Here is a 23,437-nt window from a genome sequence, read left to right on the forward strand (position 1 = left end):
AACCAAGTGTTTAAATTGGAGACATCTGATCACCTTTGGCATTTCTATCATTTGTAATTTTGAAAGGAATGACTAGATTCTAACTTTTGTTTGTATCACACCAAATCACCTCACACGATCTCAGAGCACTTTACATGCGAGGTCGAGATTTTTTTTGATTGCATTTCATCCAATCCACTGTACTCTGTTGTGCTGCTGCAGACCAGAGGAAGCGTTTTGTGTATAAGTGGTTTTTGAGAAAGTAAAAATATATACAGTAAATATTCACAGGCATCCAAACGTGAGGCTTGTGACATCACGGATTGTTACACTGTGGGACATGTCAAAGTCCCGTGACTTCTATGGTTATCAAACCTGTCTGGCAAACTTTATTCATTACAGTATATATATGTATGATTACAGTCAGTGTCTTTTATAATAAGCCAGTTCCCATAAACCCTCTGAGGTATGACAAACGAACATGTGACAGTATTGTCCAAGAGATGTTTAGCCTTCAGTCTGTTTCTGCTTCATCAATCAAACCATATCAATAGCGGAAGGAAGTATTCAGCTATAGTGTCTCGTGTCTATTTTCTATTCGTGTTCATTAGAATTTAAAGTCACTGGACTGACATGTGAAGGAGACAGAGTTTATTAGTAATACGTTTAATATTCAAAGTGAAAAATGGAAAAGACAAAACAAAAACACAAGATGATAAAGGAAACAGAAGTATTGACAAGACAAACCATTTAAAAACATGGAAATATTTTACTGGGTTTTACACATGTCCTCTTGTTTGGGAGACTGAGGACACCACTCGTCTTTTCTGGCTGCGCCTGCAGCTGCATCTGCAACACAACACAATCTTATCAGACTCTCTGGCTTCTTTAGTACATTCAACCCAGTTCACAAACACCCACACGTGTGGTTCTCCTGACTCCAGTAATAGCTGCTGAACTCCTCGTTTATAATCACCTCAATCACTCCAGTGCAGGTTACCAGTCTGACACTAAGTAAGAGTGAAGCCTAAATGTTAGGACATTTCAGAAGCCGATGATTTTGATGTGCTGCCACAAGACATCGATCAGGGATCAAACCTCAGAGCAGTAATGATTGTAATGTGGAAGTCTATTCACAGCAGGACGAGTACACAAGAATATTGAGAAAAGAACTGATGAGCCTTAATAAACAATGTTAGATTCATTCAGATAGTCCGTTGATGATCTTGTAAACTGACCATGTCAAACTTCTGACTTGTCATAATTATATTTTGTATTTTTTAGTTCATCCTGTTTGAGCAACAGAGCAAATATCACAAACGCCTCCATTTAATAAAATGAGCATTCAACACATTGGCGTCTCCAATCTGTCTCACCGCGTGTCTTCACGTATGTTTAATATTTGTCAATGCGCTCATTTACAGTAGTCACTGAGCTGCTGCTCTGCAGACACGGTCACAGTTTGTTCAGGTAAATTCAAAAGAGAAAAGTAAAACCCCGTCACCCCGTGCTTCTGTTAGTACAACCCCAGTGATCCCACTGATGTTAAGACATTGTCCAGAACTTTTCCTGTCAGCCCCCCGTGAAACATCCTTGTGAGCACATGTGACAAGGCAGCAGGAAAGTCTCCAGAAGATTGACAGTGAGCGAGCGAGCGTGTTGATTACTAATCCATATCCAGAGTTATCTTCCTGCACGCTCCACCCAGACGCCACAGAATGATCTGAAAACATTCCTACTGTTGTGAAAATGTCTGGCTCCTGCTGCGCTTGTCACACGTGAACGGGAAAATATCTGGGTTGTCTCAAAACAGCTACAAAGTGATGTTCCATCATTTACCCTTCTCTGTGTCTGGAGAATCAGGAACGTGGGAAACCTCTGGCAAAACAAACGGCTGGAGTCTTTATAATGTTCAGAAACTCTTGGCAGTGACAGAAAAGCTACACGACGATGATTAGGGTGAACTCCACCTACCTGGAATGGTGCCGAGGCTAGAGTTGTCAAAGAACTGCCTGGGACAGCTTTGGGAGAGCAGCTCGGAGGTCCCGCCCACATCGAAGAATCGGCTTTTGGGGGAGTGGAGCAGAGAGACCTTGGGAGAGTCGGGCAGCTTCCTGGGAGAGTCCAGCAGCTTCCTGGGAGAGTCCAGGACATTCCTGGGAGAGTCCAGGAGATTCCTGGGAGTAACCAGGAATCTCTTGGGTGAGCAGAGGAAGCTGGAGGGGTCGGAGGTCAATGGAGGGCCCCTCTTGGTCGGAGTGCAGGGTGATAAAGGCTTGTCCACTTCATGTTTGCTCCTCGCCTTCAGCTTGATGGCTCGGTTCTTCCACTTGCCGATCTCCGTGTGCTGAGCGGACAGCGAGCTGTGGAGACGTGGACACAGATGTCAAGCAGGACTGAAGAATCATAGAAAACCACGGAGCAGTTCCGGCCTCGGACTGGTTCACTTTACCGTTCCAGCTCAGTTATTTTGAGGTGAAGCCGTTTGACCTCCTCCTCCAGTTTGGCCTTGTCCAGAAGAATGCTGCTCTTGATCACTAAACCTCTGGGGTTGGTCAGTTTATCATGAAGCTCCTGCCCCTGCAAGACTAGAGATTGTGTACAGTATGAAAATTTAACATCACAGTTATAGCAGCGATTAAAGCAAAAACAATAGTTAAATCCATCAATCTTCATGCTCTTGTAAACAATTGTGTGCTGTAGTAAAGAATTTAATCATAAACATAGATTTTAAGGATATGAATGATGATCACCACCATTCATATCCATACAATCTGCAGAAAAAAATAACAGCACAGAACAATTAACTGTAAAACGAACAGAAATTGTGAACTTGATACCTGCAGGAATTTTTAGTAGAAGTATTAATTTGTATACAAATATGAGCAGAGTATTTCCTGAGCGTATTGTAATGTATCAGATAAATTGTCCTCAGCCATAATTCTGTCTGTATTATGATTTTCATCTAATTCCGACTATCATACGTGTTTTGTGTTCTTTGAAGAAATTATGTTCAGACATATATTTTATATATTAGGGCAGCAGAGAGGCTACTCTCCACTACTGAACTACCTAAGAAACATTCTCAATCACAACAACAGCGCGTTCATGACAACAACAGCTGATTCTCCTGTTCAGGGATCAGTGAACTGAGTGGAGCTTCAGGTGAGAAGCTCTTTGATCAGAGGCTTCAGAGCTCTGAATCCGGCAGGTCTTCATTCCACAGACGCACTTTACTTGCTGTGGCTCAATTACTGCATGTCACTTTGGCAATGATAACACAGCAGAGGGATCACTCCGCACCCCCCTCCCACCCCGTGTTCCGCCTTTACTGGCAAAACATTTGTTACACTTGTGGCAAGAGCGTCATCTCCATTCATTTTGGTTAAGTACAACCAGACTTCTGACTGGTTCACTCTCTGCCAACGTCACATGGACCAGCTCTCTGTCTGCACTAGGGATTCGGCGATGGCTTATTTTGCCGTTACTGGTTCTCGGAAGAACTTCTATACCAACACCGGTAATCAAGCATTTAACAGTCCAAAAGTGAGTTGACTTTTATTTCGAAGGAACGTAACGTGTTACAGCCTTGCAGCGTTAGTGAGTCACGTTACCGGTGCTGCTGAGGTATTAAAGAAATTAATTCATTCGTCTATGATGAATTTTCACTATTCCGGATCCTGAGTCTGTGTGTCGAGGCGTGCGCTGTGCAGGGGGCGTGGCCAGATCTCACTGCGCCGATTGAAGACAGGATGGCAGAGTGCGAACGACTCTTACTTGGAAAAAACCAAATGGAGACAACAGTCGTTTCCACAAGTGAAGCAAATGTTTTGCAAATAAAGTCAAAACTCTACTTCTGCTGGTCCCAGTCAGAGACAACAGCTGCAGTTAGTGGGAGGAGCCTGAGGAGAAGTGACCGGTTCACAGAGAAAGACCTACTGCCCTTTTCAACAGTAAAGTCCGAACGGTCTGTCTATGTATATATATATATCTGCTACTACAACTCCATCCTAGGGGAAACACTGTAGTCTGTTATTTATTTTAGACTACATCAACGGTAACATTTTAAAAAGTTTTACTAATATTCATACTCATTTATTTTATACATGTCATGTTTTATAGTTTGGTTCAATAAAGAAAGAAAAGTTCCAAGAATGTTTGTGTACGCTGTGAATTATAATTTGTGTGTGTGAGAGAGACAGAGAGCTAGCCACGCCCCTTTCCCCGCATACACTTTGACACAGAGACACGGATCTCAGCTGTTGTCAGAGTCAGACCGCAAATAACCAACAACAAAATCAATGCGACATCGGTGGATGTTATCTTATTTGACGATAGCTGAGGGCAGTCAACAAGGTGACTACCTACCGAAACCGATGTACCGCCGATAAATCAGTGCATCCCTAGTTTTATCATCAACAGTACAAAGTAACTACTTGTCACCAGGAGAATCTGAATAACGCCCGGTTGATAGGAACTACTTCAGCCTCATAGTCACATGTGAACTACAGCTCTGTAGAAATTGTAGTGACAGTGGCAGGTACAGAAAGTGTGTCGCTATGGCGACGTTCATCACTGATACACTAGACCAGAGATGGAGGCGGTTCATTAGTCTGCTCAGACTTCAGTCTGGAAACACAAATACTTTTTTCATACCCTCTCTTTTTCCCCCCCATACAGACCTGGAAATTACTAAAATCAAATTCCATACTTTTCCTTACTGCGTAGGAAATAAGTGATCATTTTGTGTTGCAGGCTGAACTGAGGAATTGATAGAGGTTTCATCTTAATCATCCATTTTGTGATGACACAAAAACATGAAGTGACTCACATGACTCCTCTCCCTGCTGCTGTGATCTCCTCACGGTCTCCTTCAGCTTCCTCAACGAATCCTCTTTCTCATTCAGTGCCGTGGTCATCCTCTGGACCCTGAGAGGAAACAGAGTCTTGATGACCTGAGCCCGACTCTCAACAGCCATGTTAACGTGAGGGGAAAGATCCTCCTCCACCTGATGACACCTTTCGAAAAATACAGCTAAAGGTTTTTTTAATAAATGTTCAGCCGATAAATACGGAGACAGAGACAGAAGAAGAACAAAACAAAGGGCTCTTACTGTTGGTGGTGTTTATCAGATGCTGAACTCAACTCAGCCTCCATTTTGAACAGTCTAGTCTTGAGTTTCTCCAGCTCCGCAGCACTGGGTGAAGCTTTTTTCTGATATGGAAAGAAACAGTATTACAACATGAGCTGCTCAATGCGAGTCAAAGAACCAACATTTAAACAAAGTCAAACGAGTGCGAGACTTTAGCTCAGAGTCGGATATAACGATGAACAGGGTCAACCATCTTGTCTTGAGACCAACCTCAGACTCGCGCAGTTTGCTCCGGAGCGTCTGGATGGTGTTTTCCTTCTCCTCGCTCTGAGCCTGGCAGTTCTGCAGCTCGGTCTGCAGCAGCTGGGTGGCCTGTTTGTGGTTGGACACCATGTTGTGGGCTCTGACCTGAGCCTCTTCCAGCTGCTCACTGTGTTCACGCAGAGCCTGGAACAGGAAACACACCTGGGAGATCAGCTGGCCTGTATGTTACTCGCACAGGGGCATCATACATGTTTGGTACTCAAGTGAGTTTTTGGGGCAGCAGAGCAGTGTGTTGGAGTTAAGATAAACTACAATGTGTGTTCATGGTAAAGATGGTACACTGTGGCTCAGAGGAACAGGAGAAGACCTGACATAGACTCTGGAAACACTTATTACTTATGATTTCACATATCAAACAGACATACTTTGACTGTTTCCTCAGTCTGTTGGAGCTGGAGCAGGAGCTGCTGGTGGTCCTTCAGCAGCGAGAGCTCTGTCTTCAGAGCGGCTCCGTCTCGAACCTGCAGCAGAGTGGAAGTCCTGCTCTCCTCCGCTCGGAGCTGAGAGTGAGCCTGAGCCTCCAGCAGCTTCAGCTCCTCACTGAGGCCACTCTGCTCATCAGCGATGCCCTGCAGGACATCCGTCACACAGACGAGGAAGAGCTTTGTCATGAATACGTCACGGAACGCTGACATTTAAAACTACTGTAAAAGTTAACTTGGAATCATTCTGGATCAGGAACTTTATTGTTGTTTCAGAGGTAGCATTGACTGTGATGAGCTGCTGAACTTTTTAAATCAATATATAATATGTTCACAGGGCAGATGGTTCTGAAATACATGGATACCATCGCCTAAAAAAAAATCTGGGTCACTGGAGACATCCTGGACAATGTCAAGTTTCCCTAACATTTGATAATGAGGTGTGATCATTTGTGATGATGAGTGTGTGTCAGAATGAAACAATATGCAGGGAGCGAGCTCTGCTCCGTCAGGTCTGTCGCTCATGGCTTTAATCTGGGACATTTGAGATTCAAGAACCCACACAGTTCTGCTTCAGCCATCCATGACACATCTTCCACATTGTGTCACATCCTGTTGACTAACAGACTAAACAGAGGTGGATGTTGAACAATACCTGCAGAGTCAGAGTCTTGCTGTGTGCCAACGCGGCTCTGCGCTGCAGCTCGCAGCTCAGGATGCTGTTGAACCGACTGTAGCTGATTGGCTGGGTGGCGAACACGTCTTGGAGCTGCTCCTTGAAACACTTCCTCTCTGTGACCTCGGCAGACAGCCCACTGGGATGAGGAGCCACGTTGGCCCAGAGCTGCTCCAAAATGCTGGACATTTTCTACAAAGCCAGCAGAGTGGTCACAAGGTGAGGAGTAACAGTCACAGATCCTTATGAAGCAGTGTGTCACTGAATCCTTCTCCTGACGGTTTCTACATGAAATATTTCCTCACCTGCTGGTAGAGCTGCCTCTTGTCCAGCAGCTCCGTCAGTCTGGTTGCCCACACTGTGTGGAGGTCTGCGTCGCTGACGGAGAGGCTGGGCGCTTGCACTCTGCACAGCAGCACGTCCTGCAGCCGCCGCTCCTCGAACACAGCCAAGTCTTTCTTCACCAACTCCTCAAAGCAATTCCTGTAGTTCTGGGCCTGCACCCGTAGGCGAACCTGAGGAGGCAGAGAGGGGTTTTCAGGTTACAACCTGATCAAAAGAGTAAGAGCCTGGAGGATTTTTCAAAGGGAAAGACGGATACTCACCATTATGTATCCCAGAGTCTGAACAGTCTGCAGTCCCAGCTTACAGATAGAAGTGTAGGTGTCCTTGTTGGTTTCAGGAAGAGAGGGCAGATGAAAATACTTCATGGAACCCGGCACTCTCAGAATCTCGTCCATGGGTGTGGAGATGTGTTTGGAACAAGTGTCTATAAGTTGCTGGAACCCTACGAAGGTCTCCTGCAATCACGTCGGTTCAGCAGAGTTACATTCACTTCATTTGTTCTAATTTCAGAGAGAACATTCAGAGGTGAGCTTACCTGCAGCTGCTCAGTGGAGCGGAGCAGCCGCGATGAGGCGAAGCCGCCGTCCAAATTGCTCAGCTGCTCTCTGAGGGCTGAGATGGTCGTGTTGGCTTCACTGAGCAACTGAAAGCACGTGAGAAAAAACAATAAAGTTCACCCCTTATCCTCGCTCTTATAAATGTCTCCAACTACATTTTGTCTTCTCCAATTCAACACTGGTTCATCAGAGTAAATGCAGGTCCGTTCCCAGGTTTAGTCAATACTGACCTCAACGTTGTATTGTAATAAGAAATGTCAAAGGACTGTTAAACGTATTTTTCGCCACACTTTTAAATGCTTACCTGAAAAAAACCTTCAATTGTATGCTAAAGGATGTATTTTTTCTACTGCTTTAGTTTGCTGCCAGACAGTCGTTTAAGTTTGCACTTTTTTTTCAAGCGTACTTACTGTGCCAACTCGCGCCAAAGTACCCTTGAAAAAAAGGTGCAAACTTAAACGGCTGTGTGAAAATACATCCTGTAGCGTAGAATTGAACGGATATTTAATTTTTTTAGGTAAGCATTTAAAAATGTGGGGGAAAAGACCCTTTTCGGTGGTCCCCTCTGCAACAGTGAGACTCAGACTTACACTTATACCACTTCTCCTCCAAACTCCGTAAAATGACATCACTGATCACTATCACCATAAGGTAACATATTAACTATGCATAAGTAACTCATACAACCCCACTTCAAAATCACTGAACTATCCTTTAAGTTCTGAAAACCTAAGGAGTAAATCTCACGAGCATCAGAGAGCAAATGAGCGGCCTGCAGTATTAGTACTTTTACTAGGATCTAGTGATTGGTTATGTAAAATAACACATCGTAGAAGCAGGTAAAACTCTTGAACATGGAATAAACTGAAGAGGAGAGTACAGATCCTCTATGAAACTCTCCCCCATCAGATTTCCCCTCACCTGATATCAGTGCTATGACTAGGATTTAAGCAAACATGACATTTTGGCCAACTTGTTCATGGTTGTTTTGTTTTTTAACATTTTCGATTCGGATCATCGTTGCTCCAAATAAATGCAAAGCATAATGTTGCTGCTTTATCAGGTCTGATCCACGGAAATTGGACAAGGCATTCCTTCCAAATAGGGATGAGTATCGTTAACTTTAAAGATATATTACTCTTATCTATCCGTTAATTTAACGGTACTCTTATTGGTTCTTTTTAGATAAAAAAATTAAACAAAATGAACAAATATCTTGTTTCTCGTACTGTACACAGTACATTGTTGAACACTGAACAGCACTATTTTGAACAAATAACTAATATAAAGTACATGAAGTTGTGTGTTGAGTGATGGGACTAACATAAATGCCCATCAGAGGAAAAAAGTAACAACTCATATGTACAGACAGACTGTTGGACTCTACTGTTGTAAAGGGTTGTAGGCCTTTCACTTTGAACTGGGTCACTTTTCCTCAGTCTCCTCACATTAGCTGCAGCTGTTGTCTCACTTAATGTTAAACCAGGCCAGGAAAAACATTTGTTACACTTGTGGCAACAAGCGTGGTCTCCATTTGATTTTGATAAAGTACAACCAGACCGGTGTGTGGTTACCGGTTCACGCTCTGCACCATCGCCACTCGGATCAGGTTTGGAGTAGCTGTTTGGATGTCTTATATTCCATTAACTTAACTATAAATGTATCAATGGTCAGATCCAGTTACTTTCCAAATAATGTCTCATGATAAAAGACAGAGTCACATCACTTTCCAGGTTTAACCAAGCGGAGTTCACACCATCAGGTCCCATAAACAAAGTGTCATTGTTCCACTCCAATGTTTGTACAGATACAGATTAATGGAAGGATTGAATGAGCTTCAGAGGAGTGGGGGACAGACAACAACAGTCAATGAGCCTGTTATTCACTAATGTGGAACTAATCCTTCAAGACTTACTTCCTGTTGCAGCTTGGCCTCTTGTTCTACTCTCTCAGGTTGCTGCTGCTGTTCCCTCAGTTTCTCTTGAATGGCAGAGATCTGCAGTAGGAAAAGAGAGAGAGGATCAATTCAAGTGCTGCTTTAAGAAACTGCAGTCGGATGACCGATGACTAGAACAGCAGAACTGTACCGTCTCCATCTTGTCCTCCAGCTCTGCTCTGAGCTGCAGCAGTGTCTCCTGCAGCTCATCCCTCTCCTCGCTGACACATGTCACTCTCTGACAGCTGGCTTCCTCCTCGCACAGCAGACCGTCTCTCTCTGACTCAATGATCTCCAGCTTCTCTGTTAGAGTCTTTATCTGTGAAGAGAGGAGAAGTTTAAGTGTTTTCCTGCTCTGAAAATAAATGTTTCATAAAACGATCCCTCCAGGATTTCAAAGGCTTTTTGGGGATTGCTGATAACAAAGTGAGTGATCAGACACCAACCTGTTGATCTAGAGAACTCTCCTTCTCCTCATTCAGTCTCTGCAGGTCAGAGTTCAGCTGCTGCTGTTCACACAGCTCCTCTTGGACTGACTGTAGAAGCTCTTGTGTTGTAGAGGCCTGAAACAAAACGGTGACTGTCGTCAGCCTGACATACAAACTTCGACTGATGCACACCCACCAGGAAAATAAGAGCAAAACATCTGCTACCGTCACTGTGGTCACCATCTGCTGCAGACCATTTTATCAAAGACCAAAATGAAATACATTTCCCACCATCACTGTACATGTGCAGATATGGAAGGTGGTTGAAAATACGCTTTAATGAGCTGTGTATGAAAATACATGCAGCTCAGTGACAGACCTCAGTCTGCAGTGTCTCCAGCTCTGCTCTGAGCTGCAGCAGTGTCTCCTGCAGCTGATCCCTCTCCTCACTGAGACACGTCACTCTCTGACAGCTGGCTTCCTCCTCACACAGCAGACGGTCTCTCTCTGACTCACTGAGCTCCAGCTTCTCTGTTAGAGTCTTCATCTGTGAAGAGAGGAGAAGTTCAAGTGTCTCATTAACTTCAACTTTAAATATGTTATCATAACAGTTTTTAGACATACTGTAGATTAGGGTTGCAACAGTATGAGATTTCCACGGTACGATAACTGTCTCAGCAAAATCACGATTATCGCAGTATAAGGTAATTCACCATTATTATTATAATTGGGTATTAACAGTTGACACCTAAATGAATGAAAACAAAAGGTCTTTTTTGGTTTGGTCAAACAAATATTCTCTTTTTTGGAGGTATGTGTAAGTCTGCCTTTTGAAAATGAATCCATCATAAGATGTCCACCATTTGAACAAAAGAAATTAGGACATTTAAAAGTCATCTCTTTTTAAAAATTAATAAATCAGTGCATTTTTTGTAGTTCATCTTCAGCAATTTGTAGTTTCACCACAGAAGACACGTCAATAACATCCGCTGTGGCATAATGACATAGCAGAGTCGGATTCTCTGAGCAGCACTGTCCGCTTTTCCTAAGTCTTATGACTCCTCCTTTCCTTGACCTCATGACATTTTCCACTGAGGTCAAGGAATAGTAGGTAGGAAGGATATTTCAACCCATAGAGTCGGGATGCGCCCATAGAGTCGGGATGCGGAATCATATTTCGATAGCGCATGTTTTCTTCGTGATCAGTTGAAGTTATACACTGGACACATACTTTGATCTGCACGGAGGGATGTGTTCAAGAAGATGGGCCAACATGTTGGGTGTGTTCCTCCTTGAGCAGCCACATATCTCACATGTTGGAATTCCATCCTCCAGGAAAATATCATGTTCATTTTTTGGATATCCAAAGTAATCCCAAGCTCATGATTTTACTTTTATTGAGGGGGAGTGGAGATCAGTAGAGACGCCTCTCTCTGCCAAGTCTCTGATTGCTGGGTGAGATTCTCCTTTAGTTTTTTTTATTTTTTATAAAACAGGTAATTGGCAAATGTTTATGGTATGATAACCGTCAAATTTCATACCGTGGTATACCCTGAAACCGGATATTGCTGCAACCCTTCTTTAGATGCTGTTTTATAGACAGACCTCAGTGTGCAGTGTCTCCAGCTCTGCTCGGAGCTGCTGCAGTGTCCCCTGCAGCTGATCCCTCTCCTCACTGAGACACGTCACTCTCTGACAGCTGGCTTCCTCCTCACACAGCAGACTGTCTCTCTCTGACTCACTGAGCTCCAGCTTCTCTGTTAGAGTCTTCATCTGTGAAGAGAGGAGAAGTTACAGAGTCTCATTAACTTCAACTTTAAATGTGTTCTCATAACTGTTTCTACTCTGTTGCTGAGCTGCAACTGGAACTCACACTGTGCTGCTCTCTTCCTGCCCTGCAGATGCAGTGTGACCTCACTGTGTTCTGGGATGTAACTTTGATTACATAGACACACGTGCTAACAATACCAGAAGGACCAGGTTATTACCGTCTCTATCTTGTCCTCCAGCTCTGCTCGGAGCTGCTGCAGTGTCTCCTGCAGCTGATCCCTCTCCTCACTGAGACGCGTCACTCTCTGACAGCTGGCTTCCTCCTCACACAGCAGACTGTCTCTCTCTGACTCACTGAGCTCCAGCTTCTCTGTTAGAGTCTTCATCTGTGAAGAGAGGAGAAGTTCAAGAGTCTCATTAACTTCAACTTTAAATATGTTATCATAACTGTTCTCATAACTGTTTCTACTCTGTTGCTGAGCTGCAACTGGAAGTCACACTGCATCTGCAGGGCAGGAAGAGAACAGCACAGTGTGACCTCACTGTGTTCTGGGATGGAACTTTGATTATACAGACACGTGCTAACAATACCAGAAGGACCAGGTTATTACCGTCTCTATCTTGTCCTCCAGCTCTGCTCTGAGCTGCTGCAGTGTCTCCTGCAGCTGATCCCTCTCTTCACTGAGACGCGTCACTCTCTGACAGCTGGCTTCCTCCTCACACAGCAGACGGTCTCTCTCTGACTCACTGAGCTCCAGCTTCTCTGTTAGAGTCTTCATCTGTGAAGAGAGGAGAAGTTCAAGAGTCTCATTAACTCCAACTTTAAATATGTTATCATAACTGTTCTCATAACTGTTTCTACTCTGTTGCTGAGCTGCAACTGGAAGTCACACTGCATCTGCAGGACAGGAAGAGAACAGCACAGTGTGACCTCACTGTGTTCTGGGATGGAACTTTGATTATACAGACACACGTGCTAACAATACCAGAAGGACCAGGTTATTACCGTCTCTATCTTGTCCTCCAGCTCTGCTCTGAGCTGCTGCCTATCCTGCCTCAGTCCCTGCAGGGTCTCCTGCAGCTGATCGCTCTCCTCGCAGAGAGATGTCACTCTGCTCAGCAGCTGCTGCTGCTGCTGCTGCTGCTGCTGCTTCTCCTCCGAGGAGCCCCGGCAGCCAGCGTCCTTCTCACAGAGCAGGCTGTCCCTCTCTGCTCGAGCACTCTCCAGCTGTTCGCTGAGAGACTTTGTCTGTTTAAATGGCAACATAGCAACCAACAGTGAGAACACTCACAGATCAGTTTTAAACATACCCTTCCTTTACTTTCTCACTTTACTCACTTGCTGCTGTGAGTCACGTTCCCTCTCCTCACACTGTTTCAGCAGATCAGAGTGTTTGTGCTTCTGCTGGTTCAGCTCCTCCTGGAGAGACTGTAGAAGACACTGCTTCTCTGCAACCTTAGAGTAAGAAAAGCACATCAGAGGGTGTGATATTACTTCTTAAAAGGTTTACTGAATCAAGAGAATACTGGCTCAAGGTTGGTTGACTAACTGCACAGCTACGGTGAAACATGCTCAAACCTCTTGTTGGAGCTGAGCTCGCCTCTCCTCGCTTTGTCTTTCCAGCTCAATGCTGCTCTGATTTTGCTCCTGGAGCAGTTGTAGAAGACTTTGAGTCTCCGCAGCCTGAAAACGGGAAAGAAACATTTACACAGTTTCCATTCGCCCTCTTCAACATCACTGATTGTGTGATCTCACACAACTTCTCCCCACCATCTCCATATGATGCTGCAGCTCACGTTCCAGCTGGCTCCTCTGCTCACCCACTTCCTGGAGAGTCGCCTGCAGCTGCATTATCTGTGCAGGAAAATGTTTGTTGTATAATTGTTTTTGGAATATATTGTATATTTTGTAAGGTGTGAAGTGTGATACCCTGCTGCTGTTACATTCAATAAAGTACCTATCTTATCTTATTTACCATTAAAATGTAAAAAAAAAAAGTTAACAAAAAAAAGTTAATGTTTGTCTAAATGTGAAGAATGAGATGGAGGAACTCTTACATGTGTCTGTAATGGCTCCAGTTGGGCAGAACCGTCCTGTGTGGATGTCCGTGTCGTCTCCAGCTGTCTGATCCGCTCCCTATGCTCACGGTTCTTCTCCAGAGCCGTCCTCAGCTCCTCCTGATTCTCAATCATCTGTTTGACAAAGAGATAGTTTTTCTTTTGGGCTCTGCTGTCTGCTTTTTTGAGCCTCAGCATGTCAGAGGCCCACTACAGCCGACACAGTAGTCACATGATCACTGACCATCTCCACGTTCTCCTGCAGGTCCGTCTTGAGCTGGTCTCTCTCGGCAGTCACAGTTGTCAGTGCAGATAGCAGCTCTGCGGAGCTCGGAGCTCCAGTCGTCAGAAGAGTCTCTGTCTGAATCTCCTGTGTCAGACTCTGTTCACAGGGGAAGGTTTCACTCACTACTAAATAAAAGAACTAAGAGGTGAAATGGAACAAAGGTTGTGAGCTAAAAAACAACAAAAAAAGACTTAACAGAATACCAGTTACTACGTTGACATATTTTGAATAAAAATAACTCCTTAGTATGAATGGTTTAATAAAAGGTCCACGGTGTTTCTAAAGTGGGCCTGGACAGATGAAACCTTTCATGTTTCATATTACATAGCACATTGTCCCACACATGTGCCCCCTCACCAATAGATGCCACTAAATCCAAAACCCTGAACCTCTGAAGTTGTGAGAGGATGCTCAACAATTCCTGGCGTAGTCAGACTGATACCCAAATATTCATTAGTCTGGGATTGCTTGCTTCATTTTCGATTTCCAAGAGGCGTTACCAACGGACGCAGAGCAAAATGCCTCCGGCCGCAATAAGATAGCAAAGAATCATGTAACGCCTGTCGAGCAACGCGAAAATGTCAACAGATTAGAGCAGATGACGGGGCATAACAGAGGTTACACACTAAAATACACACACACACCCACACCTCTCTTCACGAACGCATTCCCCGTAATGAGAGCTACTGCCGCCCCGTAACATTTATAAACATACCTGTAAAATGTAAACAAGGTCAGGACCTGAAGCTGCACTACAAGGGCTGCCAAAAAGTAAATAATGGTAAATGGACTGTATTTATATAGCGCTTTTCTAGTCATATAGACCACTCAAAGCGCTTCACAGGAAAGTCACATTCACCCATTAACACACATTCATACAGCGCTGCTATTAACCATGCATTTTTCTGTCACATTCATACTCATTCATGCACTGTCGGAAGAGCCGTCAGAGGCAAGTTAGGGTTAAGTGTCTTGCCCAAGGACACAACGGCATGTGTACTGGCGGGAGGTGGGAACGAACCGCCAACCTTCGGGTTGGTGGACGAACGACTCTACGTCCTGAACAACAGCCGCCCACAAATAATGACAACGTAACTCAAAATAAAAGGGAATTTACAACAATATTGGTTACTTTAGTTGCATGCTCATTCATTAGCGGCAGCCTTGGTTGTTTCGAAGGTCGCTTCTGTCCGCGTCGTGGTATAAACCCCGCCCATTATCAGATAATCGTCAAGTTTTCTGCCGAGGGAAATCACTTCTCTATGAAGGCGATCCAGAATGATTCTCGCAGAGCAAATTAAATGATATCCCAGAATTCGTCAGGGTCCCAATTATATTATATTATTATATTATTCAACATTATAACATGATGGAAGAGACTACCACTGATTTGAAAGGAGTCACTGACCGTGTCTACATCGTGCTGCAGCGCCGTCCTCAGCTGCTCCGACTGCTCTGCAGCTTTCTGCTGCTGACACTCCGCTCGCACAACCTGAAGCTCCTCAGTCAGCTGCTTCATCTAGAACATATCAAGTTAGGTTTATGGTATGTGAATGTACGATATATACTACTTGAGCCAACAAAGAAACAACAATCAACCTTTAGATAGCTAAGAAATTAAAAAAGTCAACATCACAATTCCCAGAATATTAACTTCAACCTTAAAGAATATGATTTAACAAGAGGAAGCAACATTGGTGTCGTACTTGTTCTTGAAGCTCTTTGCCGATCTCCTCCTCTGTGCTTCTGGCAGCTTCGCTGTCGGCCAGCATCTCCTCCAGAGCCTGCACCTTGTGTTGCATCTCACTCAGTCGGTCGACCAGCGACGTTCTTTGCTGGTCACTCTCCTCCAGCTGAAATCAAAAACATTCACCATCACCTTGTCGTAAACAGTATGCTGCAGTGTTCTCCTACAACCCCAGACACAGGTGCCTTTTCACAGACGACTGAAATCAGTCACATCCAATAAAGATTGATTTGATAAAAGGTTCGGCGACTTTGTCTAGAACTATTTTCCATGGGTTATACTTCTAATTGAACGTAATGTCAAATCATGAGGGTGAATAATGAAAGCTGATCACAATGTTTGGTATGTTAGTTTGTTATTAAAGTATGGTCTTTATTTAGAGGATGTTGTAGGAATATTATACAGGGCTTAAAATGAAGCAAGTTAACTTGTGCTCCAAATGTTTTATACATTGTAATAATTATACACACCCTGGCGGTTTAATGGAAAATGTACACAGAACTGGTCAGAAGTGTGTGGAGCCTCAGGTTTCAGGCTTGTGACTGCGGGCCATGTGCACACCGGTTGGCCTGTTCAACAGCTCACACTGCTGTACCATACTGCCATGAAACTAGAAGCCTGTATTTCTTAACATGGCTGATAAGGACAACAGTACGTTTCTATCGTCACGTTCATTTCCTGTAGCTTACTTTGCAGCCTGTGTCTTCGAGGCGAGCCACGAGCTGACTCCTCTCAGCATCGGAGCGCTGTGTAACATCGGCACACTGCTGGAGCAGCTCCTGCTCCCTCAGAGCAGCAGCGACGAGGTCCGCTTGGACTTTCACCAGCTCGTCCTGAGATGTCTCCAGGAAGCCTCGGAGCTGCTGAGCCTCCTCCTGACACTGAGCTTGGGCTGAGAGCAGACCGTCCCTCTGAGTCTGGACAGCACACAGATCCTCGGTCAACTCGCACACCTGGGACAACACGCAAGACGGTCAGTCACATGACCACTCGGACATCCCACCGTCCATCAGACAGGATCCTGTGAGGACTCACCTGCTTCATCAAGTTGTCCACCTTCTCTGGCAGGGTGTGCAGTGAAGCCAGCTCCTCCAGCTGAGCTCCAAGAGCTCCCTCTGCTTCACGAGACACCGTCAGTTCTTTGCTCAGATTGGCTACCACGCTCTCAAGCTCCACACGGTCCAGGAGATCTGGAAACAGAACATCTTACAGCTCCAGACTCAGCGCAATCAAGGTGTCTAGAGAGCCTGGCGTTAGACCTACCTTTTGGGACTTTGCCATCGAGCAGAGCAGTTAGCTTGGTGTTCTCAGCAAATGCAACATTCAGCCCTTTTTGGAGATCGCTCTCCATCCCTCTGTAGCGTGACTTCTCAGTTGAGAGTTGAGAGCGCAGGCTGTTCACCTCGGCCTCCATTTTGTCGTGGTTGGCAGTCAGGGTTACCTAAAGAGGAGATCACAACGAGATAGTAAAGATACAGATATTGGTCTCAGTATCACTAGGACATCTGAGGGATGCACCGAATGTTTGGCAGCCGAATAAGTGGAAAGACAATTTTTTTTAATGACGCGATCAAAAAGCTGCCTGCGTGGGATGAGGTGCGCACAACAACATGTCTGCAGAGTGGAAGCATTGACAATGTCAGACTATCTTCTGATCTGGAATGAAGAATGGTTAGTTAATGAGGAAATTCTCTACGCGCCTCATGAGCTGCAGCACTAACATCTTCTAACCAAAGAGGCTGAAACAGACCACCGAGTGACCCTAAACCCATTTTTATTTTATTTTGAAAGAAGTTATATTGTGCTTTGTTGGTATAATGTCCGCTGGAATGTAAAAAAAAATGTTCACTGCCAAATATTTATAAATTGTACTTTTCTAATTGATTTTTTTCCCTTGAAAATCAAGACAAAGTAGTTAAAAGCTAATTTAGGCTATTTCATTTATGCAATGGTGAATAATTTGGCAGAATAAATGAAAAACTAAAAAAACGTGTTCGGTATTATTCAGTCTTCGGCCAAGTGTTTCATTATTTTCGGTTTCGGTGCATCCCTGATGTTTGGTGAAGAGCAGTGAAGCATGTAGCTTCTCAGTGTTTGTTCACGTAGAGCAGACGCAGGAAATATGCTCAATCTCCTATTCTCTTCCAGAGTTATGGTGTTAAATAATGAACATATCTCATAAATCTGACCTTTAAGATATAATATGTCATCACTTCATTTTATCAAATCAGATATTTTGTCTGAAACATGCCAAAATCAGTGCATTCATTCTTGGGTTATGGCCAAAGCCTTGTTTTTGGCGTCACTAAAAACCCTAAATGAAAGTCTCTGCCAAATGTGAAAAATTTTGCTCAAGGTGTTTCTGAGATATCACGTTTACAAGAGTGGGACAGACTGACTGAAAAAAAGTTATGTAATGTTGCTTTCAGAGGAATACTGAGGAAATGTGTAGCAAAGTCCCTCTACATTCTATGTTACTGTGAGTATATAGTGGAAAACAAGGGAGAGAGATAAAAAAATGTCCATAGTTCTAGACTATACTACTAGACTGGACTACTGTATTTCATTACTATTAGGATGTTCATAAAAGTCTCCAGTTAATCCAAAACTAGAAAAAGAGATCATATTTCTCCAATGTTAGCATCTCTGCATTGGCTTCCTGTAAAATTCAGAATATAATTAAAAATCCTGCTCCTCATCACAAAGCCCTTAATAATCAGGCTCCATCATATCTTAAAGAGTTCAAAGGTCCATATTATCCCAATAGATCACTTGTCTCTACTTGTGGTTCCAGAGTCTGTTAGAGTAGAACAGGAGGCAGAGCCTTCAGCCACCAGGCTCCTCTGGACCCAGGGAGGCAGAGGACATATTAAAACCTTCCTCTTTGATAAAGATTATAGTAAGAGCTGCTCAGGTATTTACTGAACCATCTCTGAGTGAGGCTGCTATAGGCCTAGACTGCTGGGGGAACTCCCATCATGCATCTCTCTCCGCTCACTGAACACTTAATTTGCCTTTGGGCCAGTCAGTTAACCCAGAGACAGAAGTCAGGTTGACCCCACTCACATTTGTCTCCTCCAGAGAGATGTTTTGACTGCGCAGGAAAGCCCATTCCTTCTTCGTGTCTCTGCTGACTCCCTCTGCGTCGTCCACGGAGCGACGCAGCTCTGCCACCTCCTGCAGCAGGTCCTTACCACTCTGAGGAGGCAACATGATAGTCAGCCTGTTCAGTAATTATTGATCACTGCAACTGATTTTAGTTCTTACTTTTTAAGACTCTTTCGTTGCTTCAACTTTTACTGATGCTCCCACACGTATATCACATGCAAACAATTAGGTCTAAAAGACATTTCAGTTAGACGTCTTTATCATCTAGGCCCAAGAACCCCCGATCTGACTGTGGAACTGTAGCTTACTGTATAAATGCTTTAACTGTCATTTCATGGACTGGCTTTGTGATACACAATTCAAATATTTACCCCATGATAAAAAAAAGACATTAAACACACATACCATACTCTGAAGTTCCTCTGCAAATTCACTTTTCTTCTTTAGCTCCACAGAGAGAGTCTCTACTTTGTTCTTGAAAAAACCAACAGATGAAAACATTTAACAGGTTTAACTTGTAAAAAATCACAGGAATGTAGATATATTAAAGTTATGTCCACTAAAGATTTAAAATAAAGTTGATATTACTGTACAAACTTACAAGTCACATATGTGAACTGTCTTAACCCCAACACACACAATCTGCTACTTTTTTTCTAACAAGAGATGTTCTCGTTCCGATACCAGTTTTGTAAATGTCTCGGATGCTGCTGAATTGGCCAATATGCAAATCTTTGTAACGATCCGATACCAGGTCTTAAATGAAAGGAGAAATTCCAGTGAAGTGGAAAAATCCAACTACACATGAACACTGCATACATTACTGTAAAACTCAAACCAGACAAAGACCCCACACTCCCACCTATCTCTAATCAACACAGACATAAAAATCATAAGTCAGGCCTCATCCACAAGATATAATCCACACCGATCAAACAGGATCATCAAAGGAAGACATGCATACAATAACACACGCAGGCTATTCAACATAATCCACCAGGTCACAGAAAAATGAGCTTCAACCCACTCATCAAAACAATAGAAGGCGACACAGAACGATGGATGACTCAACCAGTATCAGTAATTGGAAGAAGTGCTATAACCAAGATGACAATATTACCTAAAATAGTTTTCGTTCTTTCAATGATCCCATCACATCCACCCCTCACTTGGTTCAAATCTCTAGACTCAACAATAACAAAATTCTACTGGAAAAATTAAAACTAGAATCGCACTGACAACTCTACAAAAACGCAAGAACAGGGGCGGTCTAACTACAGCTACTTCCTGGCCAATCAACTAGAGCCTAGAATTTAGAGCAACAACGAAATGGATATGTCAACTAGGGATCGACCTATACAGATTTTCAGGGCCGATGCCGTTTTTTTTTTTTCATCAGCCTTAGCCGATGACCGATACGGACTGCCGATTTTCTTGAGCCGATACTACTTTGCTCCCTCAATTTAATAGTTAAATAGAATTAAATTCAGCGGGTTGTCTCGTCTGAGGTCTTAGTCAAAGTGAGGTTATGGCCAAGGCCGTGGCTCGCCTCCCTGGGTAGAGGGAGACGAGGCTCACGTCGCTCTGGAGCACCTCGGGAGTTCCCACCGCACCGGGACTCGTCCGCCCGCGAACGGGATCCCCTGCGCAAAGCCTGCGGCTCGGTCAGCGCGGAGACTACAAAAGTCCACCGGCAGCCGCGCTCGACTTTGTGCTGGGCCTGACGGGGGGCGGCGCCAGTCCCAGCCTGCCGAAGCAGAGAGGGAAAAGGCCGGGGAGGGAGGATGGTACGGGGGTAGAAGAGCCAGCCGACGAGCAGAGAGAGCACGAGGACGTGGAGGATGCGTAGAACAGCAACCATGGGGCGCTCCGTCCACCGCGACCCACGACTAAGCCGGCCGGAGCCAGCGAGAAGTCATCGGAGGAGCGGCGGCAGAGCGGACTGGGAGACATTGAATCCCCCTCCCGCTCTCTGGAGGAGAAGGGAGAGTTGGGTACCCGGCGGGCGTGCAGCGCGGCAGCCTAGGACAGAGGCACTGCGATGGCGCTGGGTAAATGGTTCCGGAGAGAGCGGGGCCGGGCCCGATAGGCGACCGGATCTGCCCTCCCAAAAAAAAAACATCGGCGAACGTAGCAGCCGCGCATCGGCCGATGCCGATACACGTAAAAAACGCAAACATCGGCCGGCCGATAAATCGGTCGAACACTAATGTCAACCCTGCCGGTTGTCACATCCTCCATAACACATCACAACTGCTTTAAAAACACACACACACACACACACACACACACACACACACACACACACACACACACACACACACACACACACACACACACACACACACACACACACACACACACACACACACACACACACACACACACACACACACACACACACACACACACACACACACACACACACACACACACACACACACACACACACCAGCTTGTACTGTCCAATATATGCACAGTTGCAGGTGTAGGTGGACGAGCTCGGTCAGGGCACACCCACACTCCTCCAAATATGGTTAGTTATGGCTTCAACGAAACCAAGGGAGCACCGGCCAGAATGCTAAACTCGAGGCATTCAAAAACCAATGGGTGACTTGTCGGTGGGTTGCCAGTTGGTTACATCATGATATGAAGTATATTGTATGTGGCACAGTATTATACAGAACCGATTGTTTCCAGGTGTAAAGAAACCTGAGAAGGAACTCTTGGTTAGCATGCCATCTCACCTGAAGCTCCTGGCGTTGGACTTCAGACGATTCAATGACCCTCTTCAAAGTGGAGATTTTATTTTGCAACTCGTTCTGTAAGTTGCCACAAAGGAAACGTTTAATTTCTGAACAAACGCAAACAAAGCCCAAAACACCTGACCCTTCACCTCATACTCCTTCCTGAACTCCTCCTCCAGAGATTTGAACTCATCCGTCTCGCTCTTCTCTTCCAGCTCGTGCGACAGAGCGTCTTTGTCCTTCTCCAGGCGCTCGGTCTGCTCGATGAACATCCCCAGCTCCTGCTTCAGATAGTCTCGCTCGGCAGCCACCACGTCCTTCAGACACACACGTCAGTCCAGGATTCACAAAGCATTTACACTTCACTTATCTCCTTTTTCATCACCAGCTTGAATAAATGTTTTCCCTTTTCCTGTTAAAGTAATTCCCTTACTTTATGGTTATAGTTGCACGAGAAAATAGAAATATCACAAATTAACAAATCATTTGTAGCTGAACACTGAGGAACCAGATGGAATACGTTTTGATTTCCTGGGGCAATTATAGTTTCTCCAGAACTAAATGATTCTAGATAAAAAAAAAGTTCTCCGGTCTTATTTAATACTTAGCCTAGGAAACAAAATATTTGAATAGCAGCAGATGCGCTCCATCAAGCATTACCTTCTCTGAAGCCAGAGTTTCACAGAGCTGGATGGTTTCGGCAAACTCTTTTCTCATCTGGAACAACAAAGTATAAAGATTAGTCCTGAGCCAGCCCAGCCAGTACAGAGAAGATGCTTCACGTGTGTTACATAGCAAACCTGTTCATTTTGAGCCTGACTGTGGCTCTGCTCTTCCAGCCGTCTCTCCAGGTCTGCCACTTTCAAATCCAGCATCAGCACCTTCTCCTCGGCCTCCAGCTTCTGCTGAGCTGCTGTCTGCTGCTGCAGCTCTGCTGCCCACTGTTCTGCTGTCTGCAGTTTCTCCCAGGCTTCCCGATTCTGCCCGGCCTCTGTCTGCAGCTGCAGCTCTAAACTTTCTACTTTTGTCATGGCCTCCTCTTTCTGTTTACTCTCCATGTCAAGCTGCAGCTGCAGCTCTGCCACTCTGCCATCTAAACTTTCTACTTTTGTCGTGACCTCCTCTTTCTGTTGACTCTCCATGTCAAGCTGCAGCTGCAGCTCTGCCACTCTGCCATCTAAACTTTCTACTTTTGTCATGGCCTCCTCTTCCTGTTGACTCCCCATTTCGAGCTGCAGCTGGAGCTCTGCCACTCTGCCATCTAAACTTTCTACTTTTGTCATGGCCTCCTCTTTCTGTTGACTCTCCATGTCGAGCTGCAGCTGCAGCTCTGCCACTCTGCCATCTAAACTTTCTACTTTTGTCATGGCCTCCTCTTTCTGTTGACTCTCCATGTCGAGCTGCAGCTGCAGCTCTGCCACTCTGCCATCTAAACTTTCTACTTTTTTCATGGCCTCCTCTTTCTGTTGACTCCCCATTTTGAGCTGCAGCTCCAGGTTGGTCACTTTCCCTGAAAGCCCAGGCATCCAGTCTGGACACGAAAAGTCTTTGGGACTGGTAAAGAAATAAAAACATGCAGATGACGAACACGTTCAACAAGTTTGAACAACCCACAAACACCCAAAGACCAGGGCTTGATTTTACACAGAGTTTACAATATCAATACCACAGAGTGAAAAAGCATTAAGTTCCTTTAGTCCATGATAGTGTGAGCTAGTGAATTCTAGTGACTAAACCACTGACTGACTGATCATAAACCAAATCAGAGTTGGTGGTATCACACATAAGTGTTTCATAAGTGTGTAAATGTATTATTATTATTATTTATTCCATGCCTGAGTCTTCAGATTTCACATAGTTATGATTCTGAAAATGGACTGCGAGTTTTAAAACAAGTTGTACTAATGGGATGCTCTGGGTTTTCATATACCCAGGGATTAAAGGAAGAAAAGAAAATTCTT

At 44.6% G+C, this 23,437-nt stretch overlaps 1 protein-coding gene across 3 annotated transcripts in view; it reads right to left on the reverse strand.

Annotated features, from left to right (window-relative positions):
* Nucleotides 1-615: 615 nt before the first annotated feature.
* Nucleotides 616-23,437, reverse strand: part of cenpe (centromere protein E) — a 28,536-nt gene continuing 5,714 nt past the window's right edge. The window contains exons 16-51 of one of the 3 annotated variants that reach the window (XM_047328448.1): nt 22,277-23,030; nt 22,137-22,193; nt 21,626-21,793; nt 21,477-21,551; nt 19,135-19,203; nt 18,688-18,819; nt 16,885-17,062; nt 16,657-16,811; nt 16,311-16,574; nt 15,581-15,727; nt 15,283-15,393; nt 13,833-13,970; nt 13,589-13,723; nt 13,302-13,385; nt 13,110-13,214; nt 12,870-12,986; nt 12,537-12,779; nt 12,142-12,309; nt 11,749-11,916; nt 11,366-11,533; nt 10,140-10,307; nt 9,779-9,895; nt 9,484-9,651; nt 9,312-9,392; nt 7,375-7,482; nt 7,100-7,294; nt 6,800-7,009; nt 6,474-6,686; nt 5,762-5,965; nt 5,343-5,519; nt 5,094-5,194; nt 4,811-4,908; nt 2,432-2,567; nt 1,954-2,342; nt 1,819-1,857; nt 616-828 (exon numbers count right to left, since the gene is read on the reverse strand). In XM_047328448.1, coding sequence (XP_047184404.1) covers nt 749-828; nt 1,819-1,857; nt 1,954-2,342; nt 2,432-2,567; nt 4,811-4,908; nt 5,094-5,194; nt 5,343-5,519; nt 5,762-5,965; nt 6,474-6,686; nt 6,800-7,009; nt 7,100-7,294; nt 7,375-7,482; nt 9,312-9,392; nt 9,484-9,651; nt 9,779-9,895; nt 10,140-10,307; nt 11,366-11,533; nt 11,749-11,916; nt 12,142-12,309; nt 12,537-12,779; nt 12,870-12,986; nt 13,110-13,214; nt 13,302-13,385; nt 13,589-13,723; nt 13,833-13,970; nt 15,283-15,393; nt 15,581-15,727; nt 16,311-16,574; nt 16,657-16,811; nt 16,885-17,062; nt 18,688-18,819; nt 19,135-19,203; nt 21,477-21,551; nt 21,626-21,793; nt 22,137-22,193; nt 22,277-23,030 — 5,920 coding nt within the window. In that variant the 3' untranslated portion in view covers nt 616-748. The remainder of the gene's footprint in view (nt 829-1,818; nt 1,858-1,953; nt 2,343-2,431; nt 2,568-4,810; nt 4,909-5,093; nt 5,195-5,342; nt 5,520-5,761; nt 5,966-6,473; nt 6,687-6,799; nt 7,010-7,099; nt 7,295-7,374; nt 7,483-9,311; nt 9,393-9,483; nt 9,652-9,778; nt 9,896-10,139; nt 10,308-11,365; nt 11,534-11,748; nt 11,917-12,141; nt 12,310-12,536; nt 12,780-12,869; nt 12,987-13,109; nt 13,215-13,301; nt 13,386-13,588; nt 13,724-13,832; nt 13,971-15,282; nt 15,394-15,580; nt 15,728-16,310; nt 16,575-16,656; nt 16,812-16,884; nt 17,063-18,687; nt 18,820-19,134; nt 19,204-21,476; nt 21,552-21,625; nt 21,794-22,136; nt 22,194-22,276; nt 23,031-23,437) is intronic. The other 2 variants (XM_047328450.1, XM_047328449.1) reach the window with 2 other exon arrangements.

Source organism: Scophthalmus maximus, chromosome 18 (assembly GCF_022379125.1).
Source record: "Scophthalmus maximus strain ysfricsl-2021 chromosome 18, ASM2237912v1, whole genome shotgun sequence".
Taxonomy (NCBI): domain Eukaryota; kingdom Metazoa; phylum Chordata; class Actinopteri; order Pleuronectiformes; family Scophthalmidae; genus Scophthalmus; species Scophthalmus maximus.